Genomic DNA, 24,519 nt, shown 5'->3' with positions numbered 1-24,519 from the left:
AAATCATTGCAACGAGACACCGAAGGAGGAGAATATTTGCCTCCAATCTTCACCACAAGTCTCTAGCAGAGACTAAGAACAAAATCAGGCAAAGACAAGGGCGACACAGCAATTGTTGCACCGGCCAAAACCAAGTCAAAAACACTTTTGCAGGCTGAGGGAACAAAAGGAAGCATATCTGAATGTGCTTGCGACTGCTTGCTGAACCGCCTCTGCTGAGTGTACTGAACTACTTTTGGGTACAGAATATTGTACTGGAGTATGGTGTTGTAATTAAGCTCCTATCCAACCACACAATAATAATATCTGAATGAGAAGTCACAGCTCAACAAAGACTCACCTACCCAGTTTCATCCAGATCTACAACCGTCTGCTCAACCTACTCACACCATGCATGCTTATGTGCTTTCTCATGAATAATCCCAGAAAATTACATATTTTATAATCTGGAATGCCTTCTTTTATCAACGATCGAGACTGAAATGTTCCAGCTATTTTTTTTTATTCAAGAAGATCATACAACCCTAAGAATTCGGATAACAAAACACTCAGACATATATGTCTTCGCCAATAATTGGATCAAACAGTCCAAAATTAAAGCAAGGAACTACTGAAATACTGATGCAGATATCAAAGAGCCCTAGCTATAGGTAGCTAGCAATATAGAAACGTATCGCCTGACTAGATAACAAGCTGCTGCTAGTACTCATCCACCACTTCGATCAGCTTGCTGGCCACCGCGCTTGCAAAAACTGGAGACCCCGGATGAATCTGCATACACATCAACAAATGAACACAAGAAAATTATCATCCTTCTTTCTGCATATCTTGATTCTTGAAAAACCTGAACATACGTGCATGATATGTTAATTAAGAGATCCGTTAGTTGTCACCATGTTGCCTACCTTAGTGTTGAACATGTAGATGTGGCAGTCGCCGATCTTGCCGCCGGAGAGGTGGACGAGGTCTAGGTGGAGGTCGTCCAGGGCCCGGGACGCGGCGGCGAGGCACCCGTCGCGGCGGCGCTTGGTGAGCTTGATGTTCACCTCGTCCTCCACGATCCGCACGTCCACGAACGTCTCCTTGCTCTTCCGTTGGATGTACGTGCTCCGGATCGGCTGTGGCGGCGCCGGCATCGCCGGCATCACCGCGGCCGTCACCTCGCCTGCAGAGCACTCCCCTTCTCCGGTCATCACCAGGGGCGCCGGATCCACCACGTCCCCCTGGTGCTCCCGCCGGCCCCTCTTCTTCTCCACGAGCAGCGTCAGCTCCTCCACCGTCCTCCCAAGCTCCTGGATGTACTCGATCGCGTCGAAGATCACCGTGGCCCTATCCTCCTACAGATTAATTAATTGGCAGTTTGAATCCCAGAAAAATTATAGAATTACGAGATTCGTAAAAAAACCAAGATCGACAAAACGAATCGAGCGTGCCACGAGTTAAATTAAAAACAAGATGAATGAGCGCATCGAAGCTGCAAACCTTGGTGCGGTTGGGGATGAGAAGCATGAGAGCGGTGAACTTCTCGCTGAGGCGCTGACGGCGCTGCTTCTCCTTCTTCTCGACGCCGCCGTTGGCCGGAAAGCCGTGGAAGCTGCTGCCGGCGCCCCGGCTCCGCTTCCTGCCGCCGCCCGTCCGCGGCTTGGGGGAGCACTGGAAGCCGCCTACCATGTAGGCCGACTCCTCTTCGGCAGCACCAAACACGAGGGACGACGAACCGGTCCTCGGGCCGCCAGGAAGATACGCGTCGGCGGTGGGTGGGTACTGGCCGTAGTAGTCCCGCAGGACGGTCATCGCCTGGTGGTTGGCGGCCAGCTGCTCGAACTGGGACTGGGGCTGGTCGGTGCCCCCAAAGAAGTACTCAACGGTGGGCTGCTGCGGCGAGATGGCGGTGTCGACGTAGGACAGGAGGTGAAAGTTGAGCTCTGCCGGGACGGCTGAGCCGGCGGCAAGGTGGTGCGACTGGCCGGCGTCCATGTCGAGGCCCTCGTGGTCGTGGGGCATCAGCAGCTCGCACTGCGGGTGATACATCTTCAGAGCTAGGTTGGTTTTGAGTGGGTGTTTGCCTAGTGTTGGTTGCCAGAGACGAACATGCAGAGCTGAAGTGGTGAGAGGGAGGGGGAGGAGGAGAGTGAGCTTGGGGTTGTATAAAAGGGCAACGGCGACGTTGGGTAGGAGAAAGCGGTTGGTTCCGTGTGGATTGGGACGGCGAAAGGGACACTTGTACAGCAAGAGCTGCATAGCCTGCTGTGCTGTGGCCTCCTTTTCAGAAGAGTGGTTTGTTACTGAGATTCCTCTCGGGTGGGGCCCGTTAACCTCCTCTTCACCGGACACTCGCAATTTCGAGTGGGTACATAAGATTTCTGAAAGGCATGGCCTTGTCTCTACCCACACACATGCATACATATACACAGATTAACAGGCTGTCTTAACAGGCTGTCTCCCTAACGGCGTATATGCGCTACCTGAATAAAGCTTTGTCCCGACGGCCTAATCTATGCCGACGACCCTTAACGGCATAGATCGCCTTGTGTCGACGGCTGACGAGTGACCGTCGGCTAGAAAATACGTCGGCATACGTGGAGATATACCTACAACCCTTATCGGCATAGGAAAGCCATCATCATAAATCAAGCTATGCCTACGATGGTCGTCAGCATAGAGAAGCCGTCGGCATACACGTAGGCCTGGTGGCCTTGCGATAGACGGTGAGTCGACGCCGTCAAACGTACGACGATGGCTCTGACGTCGGCCATCGGCATAGGTGTGCCGATGGCCAGGCCGTTGGCATAGCCTTGCCACGTGTCGTCACCTGACAGCTCCCTCAGGTGGATATCTATGCCGATGGCCACCGTCAGCATATATATTATATGGTTTTACTCCGTCCGTTCCTAAATATAAGACATTTTAGAAATCTCACTATAGACTAGATACAGAGCAAAATGAATGAATGTACATTTAAAATGTGACTACATTCATTTGTATGTAGTTCATAGTAAAATCTCTAAAAGGTCTTATATTTAAGAACGGAGGGAGTATTTTTTGTCATATTAATTTTTTTGAAATTAAATTTTTGTTAACTTAAATCTGACTTAACTTAACATAAACATTAGTACGTTATATATCAATTTAAGGTAAAATTTTCCATATATTATCAATATGTAGTTTGTATTTGTTTTAGAGTATGTTAGTAATGTGACCTCATGGACTTTTGCATATAGGTCCATATACTTTATTAAAAACTACAATAATTGATAATTGCATCTATTTTGACATGTTCTTTACAAGAATCTTGAAATGATTCTGTTGCTATAATATGTTCGCCGGGCTCCGGGGTGTGCCCCCCTACACGGATGGCACTGTCGCCGTCGCTTCGAGGGCGGAGGGGAGGGGGGGGGGAACGCGCTCGTCGGGTCGAGACGGAGGGAATCAACTGGTGGGTTGTGTCTAGACCATGTTCTGGGATGTTCCTATGGGTTGACCTATCGCAACCAGGTGGAAGAGTCCACCGGTGAAATCCCGTATGATGAAAGTCAAAGGCCTAGATCGCTTGGTCAACTGGGCTAGGGTTAGTCCGTTTGGGGAGGGGGGGCTTCCACGGGTTGCAATGCCACCGAGACACCACAATGAGTCCTCTTGCATGACCAAAAGGGTGGCGGTAGGTTCAAACACCCGGCGCCTGGCTACGGGGTGCGCCCCCCACACGGACAATGGCGACATCGAGGTAATGTTCGTTGGTCTTGCCGTTGCGTGAATTGTTCTCAAGAGTGGGAGCATGAAATATTCATGATTTTTTACACCGTGTAGAAACATGTGATGCAAGGTGTGTGGTATTCTTTCAAAAGTTTAAAATATGACTAAGTATATAATAGACTACTGTTCATAGATTGTTCTTCGCATGTCTACAAGTGTGGTAGGGGGCTTCTCGGGGTAGCTATGCCACCAGATCTTGCGGTGGTTTCACTTCCATGTCTGAAAGTGACATGGCATGCATCGACACCCGTCGTGGGGCTCCAGGGTGTGGCCCCCCTACACTGCCACCACCGCTTGCACCTGGGGGAGACGCCCGCGTCGGGTCCAGCCAGAGAGAATCTAGTCGTGGGTTGGGTCCAGACAATGTTTGGGGATGTTCCTATGGGCTTACGTGTCGCAACCAGGTAGAAGAGTCCACCGGTCAAAGCCCATCCGACGAAAGTCAAATGCCTAGATCGCCTGGCCAACAGGGCTAGGGTTAATCCATTTGGCGGGGCTTCCGGGGGTAGCAATGTCATCGAAACACCGCATTGGGTCCTCTTGTATGTCCTAAAGGGTGGTGGTATGTATCGAAACACCCGTCACCCGGCTACAGGGTGCGACCCCCACACGGACGACGGTGACACCAAGGTAACGTTTGTCGGTGTAGCTTTTGAGTGAATTGTTCTCAAGAGTGGGGGCATGAAAAATTCATGAATTTTTTACACCGTGTAGAGATATGTGATGCAACCTGTGCGATATTTTACATAATTCTAAATGATGACTAAGTATCTTAATAGACGTCTGTTCATGGATTGTTCTTCGCATGTCTCCCAGTGTGGTCGGGGGGGCTGCTCGGGGTAGCTATGCCACCAGATCTTGTGGTGATTCCTCTTGCATGTTTGAAAGTGACGTGGCATGCGTAGACGACCGTTTTGGGGCTCCAGGGTGTGGCCCCTGCACGAACAACACTGCCTTCATTGATTGGAGGGGGGAAATGCGCACATCGTGTCGAGTCGGAGGGAATCTAGTGGTGGGTTGGTTCTAGACCATGTTCGATGATGTTCAAATGGGCTAACCTATCACAACCAGGTGGAAGAGTCAACCGATCAAAGCACGTCTTGTGAAGGTCAAAGGCCTAGATCGCTTGTAAACGGGGCTAGAGTTAGTCCGTTCGGGGGGGCTTCCGGGGATAGCAATGCCACCGAAACACCGCATCGTGTCCTCTTGCATGTGTTGAAGGGTGGAGTAGGTTCAAATACCCAGTGTCCGACTACGGGGTGCAACCTCCCACACGGACGGCGGCGACACCGAGGTAACGTCCATCAGTCTTGTTGTTGCGTGAATTGTTTTGAAGAGTGGTAGCATGAAAACTTGATGATTTTTTACACTATGTAGAGACAAGTGATGCAAGCCGTGTGGTATTTTTTGAGAATTTTAAAAATGACCAAGTATCTTAGTAGACTACTGCTCACGGATTGTTCTTCTCCTGTCTACGAGTGTGGTCGGGGGCTACCAGGGGTATCATTGCCAGCAGATCTTGCGGTGGTTCCTCTTCCATGTCTGAAAGTGACAAGGCATGTGTAGACGCCTGTCACGGGGTTCCATGGTGTGGCCCTCCGCATGAACATCACTGCCGCCATTACTTGGAGGGGGGGGGGGACGCGCGCGTCAGGTAGAGCTGGAGGGAATCAAGTGATGGGTTGGGTCCAGACCATGTGGGGGTGTTCCTATGTGCTGACCTATCATAACCAGGTGGAAGAGTCCACTGGTCAAAGCCATTCGGCAAAATTCAAAGGCCTAGATCGACTGGTTAATGAGGCTAGAGTTAGTCTGGTCGGCGGGGGGGGGGGGGGGGGGGGGGCTTCCGGGGATAGCAATGCCACCAAAGCATTACAGGAGACCCTCATGTGAAGAGGCAACACATGGCTAAGACAATTAAATATAATTAAATGTAATGTTCACTAAATAATAAAATAAGAAATGGATAATAGATATGCCTACAGCTTGACCGCCGGCATAGTTGGACACGTAGTAACTAGCCTTCGGCATAGATGTGCCTTATCCACTCCGGCCCATCCCTCTCCATCCACTGAGTTAATTACATAGAAGTACCACAATTGGCAGTACGTGTAGATTGGTACCAACATACCTATTTTTTACATGCCAGTACCAACATTGTGCCACAAACTTGCAAATAAGTCTAAACTCGTATTTTATATGTATTGACGCTGGAACTGATCTGTAGGTCCCGACCGTCGGGTGCCACAGTATTGAACCGGCTCGTTCTCTCGCGCTCACCCGGTCACTCCCGAACCGGTCGCTCATTCACCCCGGTCGGCCTCTCCGTTCCTCCCCACTCCTCCTCACCCGACCACTCTCCTCGCCGACGGTTCCGAGCACCACATGCCCGTAGCAGCTCGCCGTCGCCACCGCCATGGTTTTTGAGGACGAGAGCAGCAACGACCAGTCGAGCCTCCCGTACATTCACTCCGCCAACTCCTCCACTGAAGGGATTTACTAGGTGAGCTCATTCGAGCTAGGGTTAGGTTTAGTGTTAGAATATTTGGGGATTTTTCTGTTTAGTTACCTTTTAAGTGAAGGGATTTACCAGGTGAGCTCATTCGACCAGGTGAGCTCATTACCAGGTGAGCTCAAGTTCTTGCTGCATATTAGGCTTAAAAAGTGCATGACTGAAGCTAAAAACATACCAGAAGATGTTGATGAAGCCTAAAAAAGATATCAGAAGATGGCATTAGTTGTATGATTTTGGCCAATAGCCACTATCACTCCAATTTAATTTAGCTTATATATAGCATGTAGGCAGCACTATGTTTTATATTCATCGAGATTCTTGTTTATTGACAGCTACAAGTGTGAGAGAAAAGAAAAGAAAATATCAATGCTAGCAAACGAGGAAAGTTCTTGGTCACTAATGTGCTTTGGATATCAATGTGAGAGTGATGTGTATTAGTTTGTGCAGGTTCCACCTTCAGTTGAGGACCCTGATTACCATGGGCTTGAGCTTCATACCATGGTGTTTTGTGAGAAGCATGGCAAAGCATCAATGAGGCATGTTTCATTTGAAGGAACATACACAGGAAGAAGGTTCTTAGCATGTGCAGAGCCTTTAAGTTTTTTTCTTATTTGATAAGTAGTAATTACTTTGCTTGAGAGTGGCATTTATATTGTTTGTTTGCTGTGAAGGAATGATAGTTTCATATGCTTTTGTTGTTGACCAAAGAATAGCAGAATTTGAGAAATATAGTTGTTGTCAGAGTAATTGATGTACTTATGTTGTAATAGCATAATTTTTGAATAGCAGAGTAATTGATGTACTTATGCTTAAATGGATGCATTTGATATCTATAATTGCAGGAAGGTGGTAATTGTGGTCATGACATGTGAAAAGTATGATGTGAACGGGTATCGCTTCCGTACAAAGGAGCAGCAGAACAGCCGACGTGATCCCAAAACTATAAATACTGGAGTCTACACCCGAGGTCAAAATGTAGTTGACTTCTACGGAAGGGTAGATAAAGTATATGAGATTACATTCAACCGTGGGCATGAAACCCTAAATCTCCCTGTGTTCAAATGTCGATGGTTCGACCCAGTTGAGGACTGAAACATACGCCTTCCGTTGGGTTGGTCGAAGTTAAACCATCAACCGTCTATGCCAAAACCATCTCTTTATTGCGGCTACCTAAGACACACAAGTATATTATCTACCTTACCCATGCTAGAAAAAATACCTAAAGGGTTGGGAAGTTGTGTTCAAGGTGTCGCCACATGGTAAGCTACTAGACCCGAACGATGACGATTACTACAACATTAACCCCATGACATACGATGGAGTGTTCTATCAAGAGAAACCTGATGATGATGTGGTCAAAAACGATGACGCTGACGCCTTAGGTGATGATGATGTGGACCCAAACGATGACGATGCATGAAATGATTGTGAAACCATTGTTAATGAAGCCGACATACTGATACGTCTCCAACATATCTATATTTTTTGATTGTTCCATGTTGATATATTATCATTACAAATACTTTTGGGGTATTTATTTACCATTCTATATTATTTTTAATCACTAACCTATTGACCCAGTGCCCAGTGTCAATTGTTGTTTTCTGCGTGTTTTTCACTTCTCACGTTTTCCATATCAAACGAAGTCTAATTGCCCTAAAACTTTTTGGTGATTCTTTCTGGACTAAAAGAACACCAATGAGCATCGGAAGAAGGTTGGAGGTCTCACAAGGGGCCCACAAGCCAACATGGTGCGACATTGGGGGGTGGGGGCGCCCTCATGGCTTGTGATTCCCTTGTGGCCCTCCCAACTTCGTTCTATGACTTACAAATTCTCATCTACCCTAAAACACCAGCGGCAGTCCCAAAAGACTTTTTACGCAACCGTAAGTCTGTGTTCCAACGGGAGGCCATCTGGAGCTCCGTTCGGCACCTTGTCGGAGGGGGGATTGATCACGGAGGGCCTCTTCATCAACCTTGATGCCCTCACGATGATGTGTGAGTAGTTCACCGTAGACCTACGGGTCCATAGTTAATACCCACATGGAAATCTCTCTCTCTCTTTGATCTTCAATACAATGATCATCACATCTTCGTTTTGATCCATATGATGTAATCCTTTTGTGTGCTGTGTTTGTTGGGATCCGATGAATTGCGGGTTAATTTTCAGATTATTTGTGCTAAATATTTGTGTCACCTCTGAATACTTATATGATTCTTGTGTGCATGATTATGATAGCTTCGTAATTCTCTCCGATCTATTGAAATAGTTTGGCCAACTAGATCGATATTTCTTCGGTTAGAGAGGTGCAATGTGGTAGGTTCAACCTGGCGAATTTCCATATTCGAGTGACATAAGGGGATAAGATGTGTCTTTGTGTTCCTGCTACAAAGGATAAAACGATGAGTTGATTCATATTGCTTCAGTTTACTTTGTCTGCATCATGTCATTGTTCTCCATGCATTACTCTATTTTACATAATACTCTAGATGCATGGTGGATAGCGGTCGATGAGTCGAGTAATAGTACTAAGTGCAAGAAGGAGTTGGCCTATTTTTTTATGGACGTGATGCCTATATACACATGATCATTGTCGTGAATATTGCATAGCTATCCGCTTTTCTATCAATTGCCCAACAGTAATTTGTTCACCCACCGTATATGCTATTTTTCATGAGAGATGCCATTAGGGAAAGCTATGGCCCCTGGATCAATTCACAACATATTGATAAAAGCTTTATTACCTTGCTCTTATTTACTTGTTTTTATTTTATCTTGCTATCAACAATTATCTACATGCCTCAATTGCTTGCAAATAACAAGACAAGGGGATTAACAACCCTCTTGCCCGCGTTGGGTGCAGGTTGTTTGTTCTTTTGTGTGCAGCCTTTGAACACGGTTGTGGTTGATATTCCTATTGGTTCGTTTAATCTTGGTTTCATAACTGAGGGAAATACTTACCCACTTTGTGCTGAGATAACCCGTTCCTCTTTACGAAAAACCCAAAGTAGATCACAAGTATCAGGAAGGGTTTCTGGCGCCGTTGCCTGTGAATATCATCAGCAATTACCAAGTAACTCCTCACAAAATTTCATTCACTTGTTCCTCTTTTTATTTGCTGTTATATTTATTTTGTCTCATAAGAATACAAAATTATTTATCTTTGCTTGTCACTAGATTGCATCTTCACTCTTTAGTTCGCTTGAAAGTTGCTATCATGTCTGAATTTGAGAAAGATACTATTGAAAGTGCTAATGAAGATAGCTCGAGTGACTTTGATGAAACGGGATTAGAATTTATTAGTCCCACTCATGACCCTCCTATGGATCAAGTCCATACTACTAACACTCACACAATCCTAAATTCTAAAATTTATCATGTTGGTAGTGGGAACATTATTAGATAGAATGTCATGCAAAAATTCTTTGAGTATTCATTAGCTTCCCCTGTCATTAAAAGATCTATACTTGATGAAACAAATTGTTATGGGGATGCTTTCACTATGCTTAGTTTGAAAATGGAAAAAAGTTGTGCATCTCCATCCTATGCTTCAAAAGATATTCTTGGGACTTCCTAGCTTGCATGATCCCGAGATTAAGGAATTTTCCACCACCATCCTTATTCATGAATTTGATTATATTTCGCGTGAAGAAAAGTAAAATTTTGTCTTCTATGTAATAAAATCTTAATGTCCTCCCATAGAAGCTATCCTCCATAATAAAGATGTTATGCGTAGGTTGGAATATAATGATTATCACGGATTTGATATGAATATGAGGAGGAATGTGCTTCCCGAAGAATTAACACAATCTTTGTTTGTCCACACTTGTGATAAACTTTAATGGATTGCTAAAGGAATTAATGAAGGGTTTAGTGAAGATTGGCAGGAAAACACTATTAGGGAACCTATTAGTGATGAAAGACATGTCTTCTATGAGGAACCTTAGACGATAGTGATGTTAGCAATGATTGTATAAATCCCTTTGAGTACTTGAGTGCTTCAACCAGGATAGACAAGGGTGAATTATTAAGTCAAATTTTGGAGGAACAAAATTTTAAATATATGAAGGGATCCAACACTTGAAACTACGCAATATGCGTGGCTAGGGGTGTACAATAGCGCTTGTTGGGAGGAAACCCAATAGTTATCTTATTTTTTGCTTTTTATTTTTTGGTAGTGTGTTATAACTGTTGGGAAACGTCGCATGGGAAACAAAAAATTTCCTACGCTCACCAAGATCGATCTTTGGATACTAACATCTACGAGAGGGAGAGTGCATCTACATACCCTTGTAGATTGCTAAGCAGAAGCATTGACAAACGCGGTTGATGTAGTCGAACGTCACTAGTAGAAAATGGCCCATTTGTCCCGGTTCGAGAGGCCCATTAGCCCCGGTTCTTGAACCAGGACTAAATGTTCGAGACTACAGCCCAAAACCTTTAGTCCCGGTTCCTTTACCAATTGGGACAAAAAGGCCTCCACGTGGACTCTGCAGGGAGCCCATGCTGGATGGCCTATAGTCCCGGTTGGTAATACCAACCGGCACCAGGAGGTCGTTTTTTTTGAATGGGGGTGTGTTGGGGGTTTTGGAGGGTTAATTTAAGGGTTTCATATTGTGTTAGCTAGCTAATAGAGAGAAGTGTCCTCTCTTTATCCGTGATGTAGAAGTAATGACTTTAGCAACTTATCCTCGGTCTCTTATGTATTGTGGCGTACCGACCATTCATTTACAACATCTGGGCTAATGAACCCATCGTCGAAGATTCATCCACACATGAATCTAATCCGCTTTCCTTCCCCCAATGATATAATAACCAATCATGAACATAATAACAAATCATCATGATCAACATCATCATATTAATATAAAAATTGTTGCATCACTATAGCTAATAATCATCATAAGTCATTACCAACACTATTTAATCATCATTTTCGACAATGAGACATCATATATATAAAAAAAGTTGGTCACTAGTCATAATCACAACTCCTCCACCTCATCATCAACTATAACACATTGTAGCACATATTAACACATTGTACCTAGGACCTACTCCTCTCTCATAGGACCTACTTTACCCTCTCTTAGGTAGAATATCATAAAACAAGATAGGCCCTGACTCTCCATTATGGAGAATGCAGATCATCTTGACTCCCATTCTTGGCCTACACACAATGTTGCTTCCAAGTAGCTCTCTACGATTGACCAAACATTTTTTCCAATCTTTGATTGTCATTTCATCGGTTTTAGAAATCCGGTATGGACAGGAGTGATGCGGATACCTAGGCTGACCTGGTTGTGCTGGTCGTATGCTCATAACATCAACGTGACCTCTTGGAAACATCAGATGAGGCACACAATCTTGAGGGATTTTCTGTTGAAAAATATAGTATTAACTTTGTAGCTAGCAATGTAGTTTAGTTTTACAAGAATTTATGCAAAAGATGCATGGATGTCGTAATAGTAGAAAATCTTACCATGCAATCTCCATGCATGTTACCGTAGTTCACCACGTGCACTAGTGGCACGTAATGACCATAATGTGGGGGAGTTTGCTGATATGTATTGTAATTCTCAAGATCATTGATAAATGCGACAAGATGATGTTTCTCCTTACAAGTTAATTCCGCTTCATCATTGTAGTGATAGGTTCTGTCTACCATCTTCCGTACATTTTTTGAAGAACGAAAATAAGCTGTCAATGGAAATAAGTTGTCAACTATTTTTAAATAAACAATATAAATTACTTAATAAATATGGTTGAGAAACTCACATAATGGTAGAACTGGAGGCGTCTGCACATCGACCCACATGTCGATATTACCATCAATTTCATCTTCCGGACGAATATCAAAGGTGATAAACATATTAGGCTCAAATGCATAAGCCTTGCATAGTGCTTGCCAATTTGTGCATTCAAAATGGGAGTAGGTGTGTGCATTGTGTAACTTTACGGCAAAAGCATAACCATGCTCGATCCTCAAGTGAACTCTCTTTACCTCCATAGTTTTTTCAGTACTGAAACTAATCTTATCCAAGACATAAATTCTTGCATGGCAGGGGATACGCTAGTAGAATAGTAAAAAATAAAAAAATTAAGTCGAAGCAAAAGAAGTCATGCTTAATTACGAAAAAGACTTATCGTTGTGACTTACTGTATCCACTTCGAAGTCCTCATCCAACATGATGTTGAAGCGCCTATCATCAACTAGGTGAGGGGTGTTGCACAGGCCGCGCTCGTCTTGGAAGTATTCGCACATAGCGAATTTCGTTTCATCGTCAGACATTTACTTCCTAAAACTTATCAACACAGAGATCACTATTACTCAATATGCAACGAGTTGACTTTAGGTCTGTCGAGTCTTTCCTTCTTAAACTCCCATCTCACGTATATGGTGGACACTCCCTCTGATATTTCGACCATCGGTGATGGTCCCTACTCCTTCTTTCCCTAGTGCATTACAAATATCTAGCACAAGGAAAAGAAGGAGAAGAGACCCCCACGACACCTAAAGTCAACCTGTTCCATACATAAAATAAATGACATATAACTCATCATCATCCTTACTCATTTAACAACTCATGAAAGTCATACAAGGAGCAACGACAAACCGAAACATAACCGATATTATCACTAATACATATCGAATATCATCATACAATAGAAGTGACAAAAACCTAGTTGACGTCTCACGGTGGAGGCGGTGGCAACCCAAAGATAAGGAACCATCACCAGATCATAGCTCGCGTGATGTCCCTGGAGAACCTGCCAGGTATTGGAGAACCTCGCATCCAACGCAGCCATGTAGCGACCGACGTGCTCGTCATCCTCCCTAACACGGGGACGTACCACCTCCGTGGGGGCTAGCTCCCTTCGCACCGATAATGGCCCACACGACCGCCACCAAAGAAGCTCTGGATCAACGATGAGACCCGGATTCCTCACCAAGGTGCGCTCCCGGAAAGTAGCACCTCCCAGTGCCAGCCCGATGGAGCCCTGTCGCGAACATGCTGGCGCGTATCAAGCAGACTCTCGCTGACCACTCGACGACGAGGATGCGGGCCGGGCATCGTCGACGTCGAGACAAATTCTCTGAGAAAATTTTCTTATTGTTTAATATTTTACTTTCCAGTTATCATTTATACAATAATCACATGATTTGAATTTAGCTAGCGCCCACTACCTATTTTTCTCAACATGCCAGTATGACACCAAATATACAATAATAAAACACAATATATATATATATTTGCAAATATTTCCGCAACAACATTCGGGGTTGAGCAAATATTTTGCAAATATATAAAAATCATATCCTAGCGAGAACCCTAGGCATGGGGACATGGGGATGTCTCACCAGAGGTTTGGGTCGGTGTCGGGGTCGAGGTCGGCGACGGGCTCGGGGCGGGGGCGGAGGTGGCGACGGGCTCAGGGGCGGCGACGACGACAGGCTCGGGGTGACAGCGGCGACGGCGACGGGCTTGGGGGCGGCGACGATGATGGGCTCGGGGCGGGGGCGGAGACGGCGAAGGGCTCAGGGGCGGCGACGACGACGGGCTCGGGGCGGGACCGACAACAGCAACGGGCTCAGGGAAGGCGACGACGATGGGCTCAGGGAGGGGGCGGCGACGGCGACGGGCTCAGGGCGGCAACGACGACGGGCTCTGGGCGGGGGCGACGACGACGACAGGCTCGGGGGCGGCGACGGCGACGGGCCTGGGGCGGCGACGACGAGGGGCTCGGGGATGGCGGCGACGAGGAGGAGGAATGGATCGGCGGCAGCAGCGCGTGGCAAATGGGAGAGGTTGGGGAAAATTCGACAACTCCCGCCTTATATGCGAAAACCTCTTGTCCCGGTTCTAGGAACAAACCGGTACTAAAGGTTAATTTTCAGCAGCCTAACGGGCGGTGTTGGGGATATTAACTATGGTTAACCCGCCCTTAATGGCCGGGTCACCAAAGGGGCGACTCATCATTGGTTGCGCATCCCGTGGCCCAGGAACTGAAGGGCGATTCAGAAGATCGTGCGAATGATGGAATATCAAGGAATCTCCTGATCATGGAGGACACGACGACTTAGAGATAAGGAAAGCTACAAAGAGTACAATGGCAGGACTTTGCAAACCCTAGGGCCTCGACCTGTATATAAAGGCGAGTCTCAGGAAGAGGTCGGGCGAGTTAGAGAGAATAGAGAGCTAGGTCAGGCGAGTTACGCCCTCCTTGTAATCGAAACCACCATTAATCCACACAAAGCAGGACGTAGGCTTTTACCTCCTCACGAGGGGCCGAACCTGGGTAAATCTGAGTCTCACTTTCGCTCACCCCCTTCGAGTCGCCACCAAGGTGCGATGGCTCCATCTCTAAGTCCTTTCACAAGGTCATCTGCCGTGACAAATTCACGACAGTTGGCGCCCACCGTGGGACTAGCGTACGATGGAGTTGAGTTCTCGAAGGGAGCCCTACCAGGGTTAGAAAGCTACGCGGTCGGCATCATGACTAAGAGCCGCCGTGGGAAGTACTACATCGACAACTCGTTGTGGGAGCCGGAGGCCGATTCCATCGATTCTGGCTACCGAGTCCCCTTCGGCAAGATCAACATCTTCATCGGCATGATCGGGACACCCGTGCCTGAGCCGGACATCTCCACCGACATCGTCGAGCCGTCCAGGTACGTCCTCCCCGCTACACGGTGGGACAAGAGTCGCCATGTCTTCATCGATTTTACTCAGGGAGACGACGCGCAAGGTGAAGTGGCGGGTCAAGAGATCACCCCTGTCAATTCTGATGGTGAGTCATCCATGGGCGAGACGGAATCGATCCATCCGAGGTCTTCGAGAGGTCTCACCGGCAAATCGCCATCTACATGGCTGGGTCAGCACAGCCTCAGCAGAATCCAACTGGCAATAATGAGACCGGGGGAACATCCAAACCCCCAGCGCAAACCATGATGGAGCTGGCAGCAGAGATCGCTAGCCTCATGGCAACCACGATCACGTCTGAAAATCAAGAGTCTGTCAACGCAGAGCTCACTAAGCTGCGGGAGGCAATGGCCAAGGCCCAACGGGCCATGGAAGCACAAGCCGCCAGGATTGAGACGCAGCGAGCCGCGGTGGCAGCGGAGACAGAGCGATTGAATACTGAGGGCTGGCGGCTCGAGAGACAACAGCGCGCGTCTGACGCTGTTCACCAAAGGAGACACAATGGGCGCATCCCAGCCGACTTACACCCAACTCGCCTTTTCAACACTCTGTGCACCCCCGCGGCGGGTCCATATCGGCCTTTACAAACCATCTCGGGAGGAAGAGCGGCTCTGCCGCCCAATCCACCGCCACCTCTGCCAATGGATGCCCACGCGACACGGTTCCAGACGCCACGGGGCCACTTCTTGAATCCTGTGGATAATGTGCTGGCAGCAACCCGCCACCTGGAGTCCCTTCCGATCTACGGAAACACCCCGGCCGAGATAGAAGCCAGAAACGCCATCGAGATGCTAAAGACGGCCGTGGTGCAGCACGCACAGTATTCTCATAGCCTTGATCGGCTACACTCCATGCCACAGGCAAGTCACACCAGAAGTCGCCATGAGGACTTCCTCGCAGTAACCAGTGGGTCGCAGCGACTCCCTCAATAGGACCCGCTCGGGATGCCCGACACACGAGCTCAGGATATTGTGGATGCGGCGCGAGCCTTGCAGCACATAGAACCAACGGCCACGGCGAGTCAGGCCTACCCGGCTTACGTGTCGTCACCTCCCGCGCCCCTGGACGCTGGGGGCAAGCATATTGGGGTCTCATATCTCGCCCCAGCTTTGCGCAATGAGCGCATACCAAAGGACTTCAAAGGGCCCAGGAAGGTCCCCAACTACTCGCCGGATCTCGAACCCGGTTCATGGATCGAGAGCTACGAACTCGCGATGGATATGCTTCACGTAAGCGAGGCGATCTGCGCTAAATACTTCACTCTGATGCTCGAAGGGATGGCATGCACGTGGTTGACAAACCTGCCGCCCAACTCCATCAACACTTGGGCGGAGTTGAAGGAGCGCTTTATCAAAAACTTCAGAGGGACCTGCAAGCGCCCAATGTCTATCGTCGACCTACAACACTGCATCCAGCGGCCGGATGAGTCGGCCCACCATTGGACCCGGCAAGTCGCGGAAGTTATTCATTCATCGGAAGGCATTTCGGCGGCTCAGGCGGTGTTGATCCTGGAGAAGAATTGTCATTATGAGCCTCTGGTACTGAAGCTAGGGTGACTTAAGCAAAAGGTACAGGACATGGGCGAGTTAATGGACGCCCTTACCAGGTATGCTGAATCGGACGACGCCGAGGATCCTGGAGAGGGCGACGACAAAACTAGTGCCGCCAGGAAGAGCGAGTTACACAAGGGCCATTCCCAGTTTCAGAACCGGGGCAATAACCACCATGGCGGGCATGGCAAGAAGCGGCAACAGGAGGGTCCTACGGAATTTGTTGCTAATACTAATACCGGCAACGCAAACCCACACCAGAAGAAGCGGGGCTTTAGTGGGAAGAAACCACGTAATAACCATGAAATGCTTAAAGTCCCGTGCCTGCAGCACGCCACGGACGAAGGACCGATGACTCACTCATGGGAAGATTGCTACGTGATGCAAGAATTTCAGGCCGAGGCACTCAAGAGAAGTAACGACGGCGAGCAGGGCCAGCGGCAGGAGCAACCCAGCGCACCCGGGTCACGCCAGGTCACGTTCGGGGGTTTTCCTAACCAAGGACCACAGGGCGGGTCACAGCACAATGCTGGACAATACCAAGTTCATAACCAGCAGTACCACCCACCGGGAATGTTCCAACAACCCCCCCCCCCCCCCCCCCCCGCAAGGAGACCCCCAGCGGCAGGAGGATCGGGCGGGTTCCAAAATAACCCCAAGCAATTGAACAGTGGGTAGTACCACGTGTTCACCACCAACACGTGTAATTGGGATCATAAGGTGAAGCATAGAACCTTTGTAGCTAAGCCGGCGCTCCCCCGATACCTTCACTGGTCTGAGCAATCCATAACTTGGAGCAGGGAAGACCATCCACCCCGAGTGGACAACCCTGGCGACTTAGCTTTGGTTGTGGCTCCAAGTCGGGGGATACACCCTTTCCAAGGTCCTCATGGATGGGGGCAGCGGCATCAACATCTTATATTTTGACACTTTCCGGTGGATGAACCTCTTGGAGAAAGACCTGATGCCATCATCCACGGTTTTCCATGGCATTGTTCCCGGCAAGTCGGCATACCCAATTGGGCGGATTAAGCTTAACGTGGCTTTCGGCACAGAGTCAAACTACAGGAGCGAGTCCCTTCTGTTCGAAGTTGTCAAAATCAAGAGCCCCTATCATGCGCTCTTTGGACGGCCGGCGTACGCCAAATTCATGGCCCGCCCATGCTATGTTTACCTCAAGCTCAAGATGCCTGGACCTAAGGGCCCTATTACCGTCCACGACGACAGGAAAATAGCCCAAGAGTGTGAAGAAGGAGACGCGGCTTATGCTGAGTCGGCTTGCGCGGCTGAGGAGCTCAAGTTTCACCAATCCAATGTCGACCCGGCGGACATGACGCCGCTCAAAAGTCCGACCATCGATTCTGAGCCGCCGCTCAAGTTTAAACCAATGGATGACACTAAGGTTATCGACTTTACGTCGGGCGACTCCACCAAGAAGTTCACTATTGGGGCGGGTCTCAACCCCAAATAGGAAAGCGCGCTCATCGAATTCATCAGTGAGAATCGGGACATCTTTGCATGGAAACCTTCTCACATGCTGGGTGTACCAAGAGAATTCGCTGAGCACCATCTTAACATTGATCCTACAGTTAAGCCTGTTCGGTAGTACCTTCGCAGGTTTAAAGAAGAACGCCGTAAGGCGATCGGAGAGGAAGTAGCCCAGCTCCTTGCCGTTGGGTTCATCATCGAGGTTTTCCATCCTGAATGGCTGGCTAACCCAGTCCTAGTGCTCAAGAAGAATCACACCTTCCTCATGTGCATTGATTACACCGACCTCAACAGAGCATGTCCAAAGGATCCTTTCGCCCTTCCCCACATTGATCAGATTATTGATTCGATGGCGGGTTGCGAACGTCTGTGTTTCTTGGACGCCTATTCAGGGTACCATCAGATAAAAATGGCGGTGGCGGATCAGGAGAATACAGCCTTCAGCACCCCATTCGGAGCCTTCTGTTATGTGTCCATGCCGTTTGGGCTCAAGACTGCGGGGGCGACTTACCAGCGCTGCATCCAAAATTGCTTACACAGCCAGATAGGCCGTAACGTCCATGCTTATGTGGACGACATCGTGGTCAGGTCTCACCGCAAGGAGTCGCTCTTGGAGGATCTCAAAGAAACCTTCGACAACCTGCGTGTTTACCAGATGAGGCTTAACCCCACCAAGTGTGTTTTTGCTGTCCCTGTGGGGAAGTTATTGGGTTTCTTGGTATCAGAACTTGGCATCGAGGCCAACCCAGAAAAAATTGAGGCAATTACTTTACTTGGGAAACCATCCAACGTTAACCATGTGCAGCGCATGGCGGGTCGAATCGCGACTTTGAGCCGTTTCATAAGTCGCCTTGGAGAGAAGGCCATCCCTCTCTACTAGCTGCTCAAGAAAACTGATCGTTTCGTATGGACAGACGAGGCCAACGAAGCCTTCGAAGCCTTGAAGCGGCAATTAGCTAGCCCGCCCATGTTGGCGGCTCCGACAGACAAGGAACCTATGCTCCTATACATTGCAGCCAATTCCAAAGCACTCAGCGTGGTAGTAGTTGTCGAGCGAAAGGAAGAAGGAAAGGAGTACCCCGTCCAGCGACCGGTGTATTTCATCAGTGAGGTCCTCACCCTCTCTAAGCAACGCTACCCACATTGGCAAAAGTTGGTTTTTGGGGTGTTCATGGCGAGTCGAAAGCTGAAACATTACTTCCAGGAACACCTGATCACGATCGTCGGCTCCGCCCCCCTCGGTGACATCATACAGAACCGAGAGGCTACTGGACGGATTGCCAAGTGGACCATCGAGCTTGGGTCCCATCAGGTACGATATACGCCTCAGACAGCCATCAAATCTCAAGCGCTCGTGCACTTCATCAAAGATAGGACCGAGTTACAAATCCCTCAGGAATGACCACATCTTACGTATTGGACCATCTATTTTGATGGGTCCAGACAGTTGGAAGGCTCGGGGGCTAGTGTGGTGATAACCTCGCCTCAAGCTGACAAGTTTTGCTATGTCCTCCGACTCATGTTCCCATGTACCAATAATGCAGCAGAATACGAAGCTTTGCTCCATGGTTTGCGACTCACCAAGGAGATGAACCTCACGCAAGTGAGATGTTTGGGTGATTCAGATGTGGTGGTGCAGCAGGTTTTTGGCACCTGGGATTCACGAGACCCTCTGATGGCGGCTTACAGACAAGCTGTGTTAGATGTGGTGGGTCACTTCAATGGATATCAAGTGGATCACATTGACCGACAGCTTAACGAAGCAGCGGACGCTCTTTCCCGCCTTGGTTCACAACGTAAGCCTGTTCCTCCCAATGTCTTTTTGGATATGTTACATAACCCTTCAGTGAAACTGCCTTCGGAGGAAGATATAGCGGTACCAGACCACGAGTCTCAACTCGTGGCGGCTCTCCACGCTACTCCAGACTGGGCGATTCCCTACATGGCGTACCTTACAAGAGGTGAGTTACCAACCGACAAGTTGCTAGCTCGCCAAATCGTCCGTCGGTGCAAATCCATGGTCATACACAATAGCGAGTTACACAAACGTAGCACCTCAGGGGTATTTCAAAGATGCATTTCTTCTGAGGAAGGATGTATGATTCTCAATGAGATTCACACGAGCGACTGTGGTCATCATGCTCGGTCCTGATCCCTGGTTTCTAAAGCCTTCAGACATGGGTTTTATTGGTTGACGGCTCACTGGACGCAGAGGAAATCGTTCGCCGATGTGATGGTTGCCAAAAGTTTGGACGCCAGATGCATGTACCGGCTCAGGAATTGCGGATGATACCAATCACTTGGTTGTTTGCAGTCTGGGGGCTTGATATGGTCGGTCCCTTCAAAATGTCTTCCACCAAAAAGACTCATCTATTGGTGGCGGTTGACAAATTGACCAAATGGGTGGAGGCAGAACCTGTTAGCAGTTCTGACGCTGATACGGCCGTCAAGTTCTTGAAGAAACTGATTTTCAGATTCGGTTATCCTCATGGTATCATTACTGACAATGGTACTAACCTATCCAAAGGTGCAATGCAAGAGTTCTGTTCACGAGAGCATATCCGGCTCGATGTTTTCGCGGTTGCGCATCCCCATTCTAATGGACAGGCACAGAGGGCGAATCAGAAAATACTGCGGGGGATTAAGCCTCGGCTCATGATACCTTTGGATCGTACACCAGGATGTTGGGTTGAGGAGTTTCCATCAGTACTGTGGAGTATCAGAACGACTCCAAACCGCTCCACGGGTTTTACCCCTTTCTTTTGTGTCTACGGGGCAGAAGTAGTGTTACCTAGTGACATCAAACATGACTCCCCACGAGTCGCCGCCTACGTTGAACAGGACAATGAGTTGGAGCAACAAGACTCGCTGGACGCCTTGGAGGAGGAATGTGACTTGGCCGCGTCATGGTCGGCAATTTACCAACAGGACTTCCGCCGTTACCATAGTCGCCGGGTCAAGAGCCGCGTCAAGCCCTTAGTGCTCCGTTTGATTCAAGATCATACCGGTATGCACAAGCTATCACCTCCATGGGAAGGGCCATTTGTCGTCAGCAAGAATCTTCGGAACGGTTCATACTATTTGGTGGATCTTCGCCCTGATCGGGCAACTACAGAGGTTGAGACAACTCGCCCCTGGAACATAGCCCATCTGCGGCCTTACTACACTTAAGAGCCATGAGCTCCCTCTTTTTTCTTTATCAGTTTTCAGCAAATTGTAATGCATGAATTATGAAAGCAATAAAGCCGGCATCCACGAATTTTGGGGTCCTTTGCCGTTTCAACTTTTGAAAGCATGAGTCTTTATTTTTCTATAAGTCGCCCAAACATGGACGCTATCGAAGTCAAAGAGCGTAAGTCGCCATGCTGCACTTGCTTCAAAGCCAAAGAGGACCAACGTTGCCACGTCGCAGGTCCAAACATAGGCGCCTTATATGGCTTTGAGAATTAAGACGGCTTACTTGGAGGGTACTACTCCCCAAGTCGTTTTGCAGTAAGAGCGTATACGCTTCTCTAATCCTATGCATGGTTTCTTCCTAAACCATAGGTCACTTGGGGGCTTCCACTCATTGAGTCCAGCCTGAATACCCTCTTGGCTAGCGAAAAATTACCGCATTACAAATGGTTATACCGGACTGTGTGTTGAACAAGTCGCCACATGAACCTATGTACTCAAGGTGAGTCAATCCATTATTTGGACCCTGAACTCGCCTTGGTTAAAACATAAAAGGTACTCGGCCAGAGTCACACATGGAATATAGAGAAACCATTGGTTCATTGAACCTGCTTCACAGAAGCTTGACTCGCGCGTGATCAGCCGGTCTAAAACAAACAAGGCTTTTTGGCAAAATCTTCCTAAGGATAACACTAGAGTTTTGCACACTCGTCTTATCCTATCAAAACTCACTGAGTCGATAAATTTTTTACTTTGAGCCGGCTTTGATTATAACTCGCCCCGGCTCATATTTTTTGCCGTAACCCGGGGGCTAATTTATTTCTTGCCATATCCCGGGGGCTAATTTTTTTTGCCATGATCCAGGGGGCTAGTTTATTTTTGCCCATGCACTTACTGACTCAGCTGCTGTTTTTCCTAACATACCAGGAAAATTTTTGAGACATTCCTTGGTTTATCAAAAAAAAAGTTGCAGCCGAGTCATGCATAAGATTCAAGGACTACAAGTGGTTCCATCCAAAAAACAATACGGCATGTTTGGTGTTCCACACACACTAGCAAGACTATTACATGACTTGCATGGCCAGAATGGGTGTCATCCCCCAGTAAAGGAAGGATCCATGGGCGAATCAGGCCGCCGTCGAGTCGCCTTGTCGTGAGCTCTCCCCGCCTTCGATTCGTAAGTCGCCCAGCTTCTAGTTATACTTGGACAAGGCAATGAACTCGTCTTCATCATCAAGGAAGAGAGATAGGTCCAAGTCAAGACCAAAAGGATTCTTGGGACTACTAGGAACCAGGCTAGTTGTATCATATGCAGGAGGCGTCACCTTCTTTTTGTTCTCGTCATAGGCGGCTTGGTATTTGTTAAGATCTAAACTGGCTGCGAGTTGAGTCGCCGCATAGCGAGATTTAACAATGGTTCGGTGATAGTCCACCTCGGTGAATTCTGACCCGTCATCTTTCAGCTCGGGGTAGACGGCGGCTATTTCTTCGGTTTTGAGCTTCGGGGCATAAGCTAAGCACTGGCTAAGGGTGTTCAACACTCCCTTTCGAGCGGCTCATCTTTTTAACTCCTCTATCTGAGGAGGCAACGTAGACAAGAAGCCAAGCATCTGCTTGATGGTCATTACTGGTCCCTTGTTGCCCATCACTGCCTTGATCGACAGCACGCCCCTAGTGTATAGTGATGACCCACAACTATAGGGGATCAATCGTACTCCTTTCGATAAGTAAGAGTGTCGAACCCAACGAGGAGCAGAAGGATCTGACAAGTGGTTTTCAGCAAGGTAAATCTGCAGGCACTAAAATTACCGGTAACAAGTGATTGTGTGGTGAGATGATTCGTAGCAAGCAACAAGTAACAAAAGTAGAAATGGTGCAGCAAAGTGGCCCAATCCCTTTTGTAGCAAGGGACAAGCCTGGACAAAGTCTTATAGGAGGAAAAACGCTCCCGAGGACACACGGGAATTTCTGTCATGCTAGTTTTCATCATGTTCATATGATTCGCGTTCGTTACTTTGATAGTTTGATATGTGGGTGGACCGGTGCTTGGGTAATTCGCTTACTTGGACAAGCATCCCACTTATGATTAACCCCTCTCGCAAGCATCCACAACTACGAAAGAAGAATTAAGACAAAGTCTAACCATATCATTAAACTAGTGGATCGAAATCAGCCCCTCACGAAGCAACGCATAGACTGGGGTTTAAGCTTCTGTAACTCCAGCAACCCATCATCTACTTACTACTTCCCAATGCCTTCCTCTAGGCCCAAATAATGGTGAAGTGTTATGTAGTCGATGTTCACATAAAACCACTAGAGGAAAAGACAACATACAGCATATCAAAATACCGGACGAATATCAAATTCACATGATTATTATCAGCATGACTTATCCCATGTCCTCAGGAACAAAAGTGAAAGTGCGTTATATCGACTAGAGGGGGGGTGAATAGGAGATTTTTAGAATTTCATCGCTGAGGAAATTCTTTTTGAGGAAATTCCTCACTGATGACTAACTTACAGCGGAAACAGTAAAGGATCAGATGTGCAAAGTTTCACTACAGCAGTTTTTTAGAGTGAAGAATGTGCAAACAGATTACACAGTTAGCAGGCACGCAAAATTCAGATGAGGATTAACTGACGTGAAGAATTTGGGGTTGAGGAAATTCAGAGAAAGTCTTCAACAAATTCTTCAAACAGTCACAGTGAAAGTCATCAACACACAGTATGAGGAAAGTAAGGAGTTGAGGAATTAGAACCCGTTTCTCAGTGAAGACAGTCGTTGATGACCCAGTTCCAACTACTGTGACAGTCGTACATCTGGTTTGGAGCGGCTTGGTATCGAAACCGAAGGACACCCAGTCCCGGGACACACAGTCCATACCGTATTCTCCTAGAGCTAAGGACACACAGTCCTCGCCCAACACTCGTGGTAAGTCTTTAGGGCAGACTTCCAAACCCTCACAAACTTGGTCACCCGGCGATCCACAATTGACTGCTAGAAAGCTCTAGACCATGACGCCTAACCGTATGGAGGATGCACAGTCCTCAAAGGTAAAAGGCTTCAGTCCCACACAGGAACAACTTCTTCAGTGATGCTCAATCACTAGGTTTGGTTTGTGGTTTCGGTGGATGGTGTATTTCCTCACTGATGAATCACTCTCGAAGGCTCTGAGGAATTTGGGTTGCTCTTATGATAAGTGTCAGTTTCTAACGGAGCAGCCAACCAGCTAGTGGTTGTGGGGGGTGGCTATTTATAGCCTGGGAGCATCCCGGCATGATTTGACACTAATGCCCTGAAATAATATGACCGTTGGAGTGGATAAGACCAGT

General features: G+C 47.8%; 1 protein-coding gene across 1 annotated transcript; it reads right to left on the bottom strand.

Moving 5' to 3' along the window:
- Positions 1-417: 417 nt before the first annotated feature.
- Positions 418-2,140, bottom strand: LOC123410090 (transcription factor TIP2-like). The gene is made up of 3 exons (XM_045102979.1): positions 1,483-2,140; positions 906-1,337; positions 418-771 (listed from the first exon to the last, which is right to left on the bottom strand). The coding sequence occupies exons 1-3, from the start codon at positions 2,029-2,031 to the stop codon at positions 700-702; spliced, it is 1,053 nt and encodes a 350-aa protein (XP_044958914.1). The 5' UTR covers positions 2,032-2,140; the 3' UTR covers positions 418-699.
- Positions 2,141-24,519: the final 22,379 nt, after the last annotated feature.

This window comes from Hordeum vulgare, chromosome 7H, assembly GCF_904849725.1.
Source record: "Hordeum vulgare subsp. vulgare chromosome 7H, MorexV3_pseudomolecules_assembly, whole genome shotgun sequence".
Lineage (NCBI taxonomy): Eukaryota > Viridiplantae > Streptophyta > Magnoliopsida > Poales > Poaceae > Hordeum > Hordeum vulgare.
This window is presented reverse-complemented; position numbering and strand designations above follow the sequence as displayed.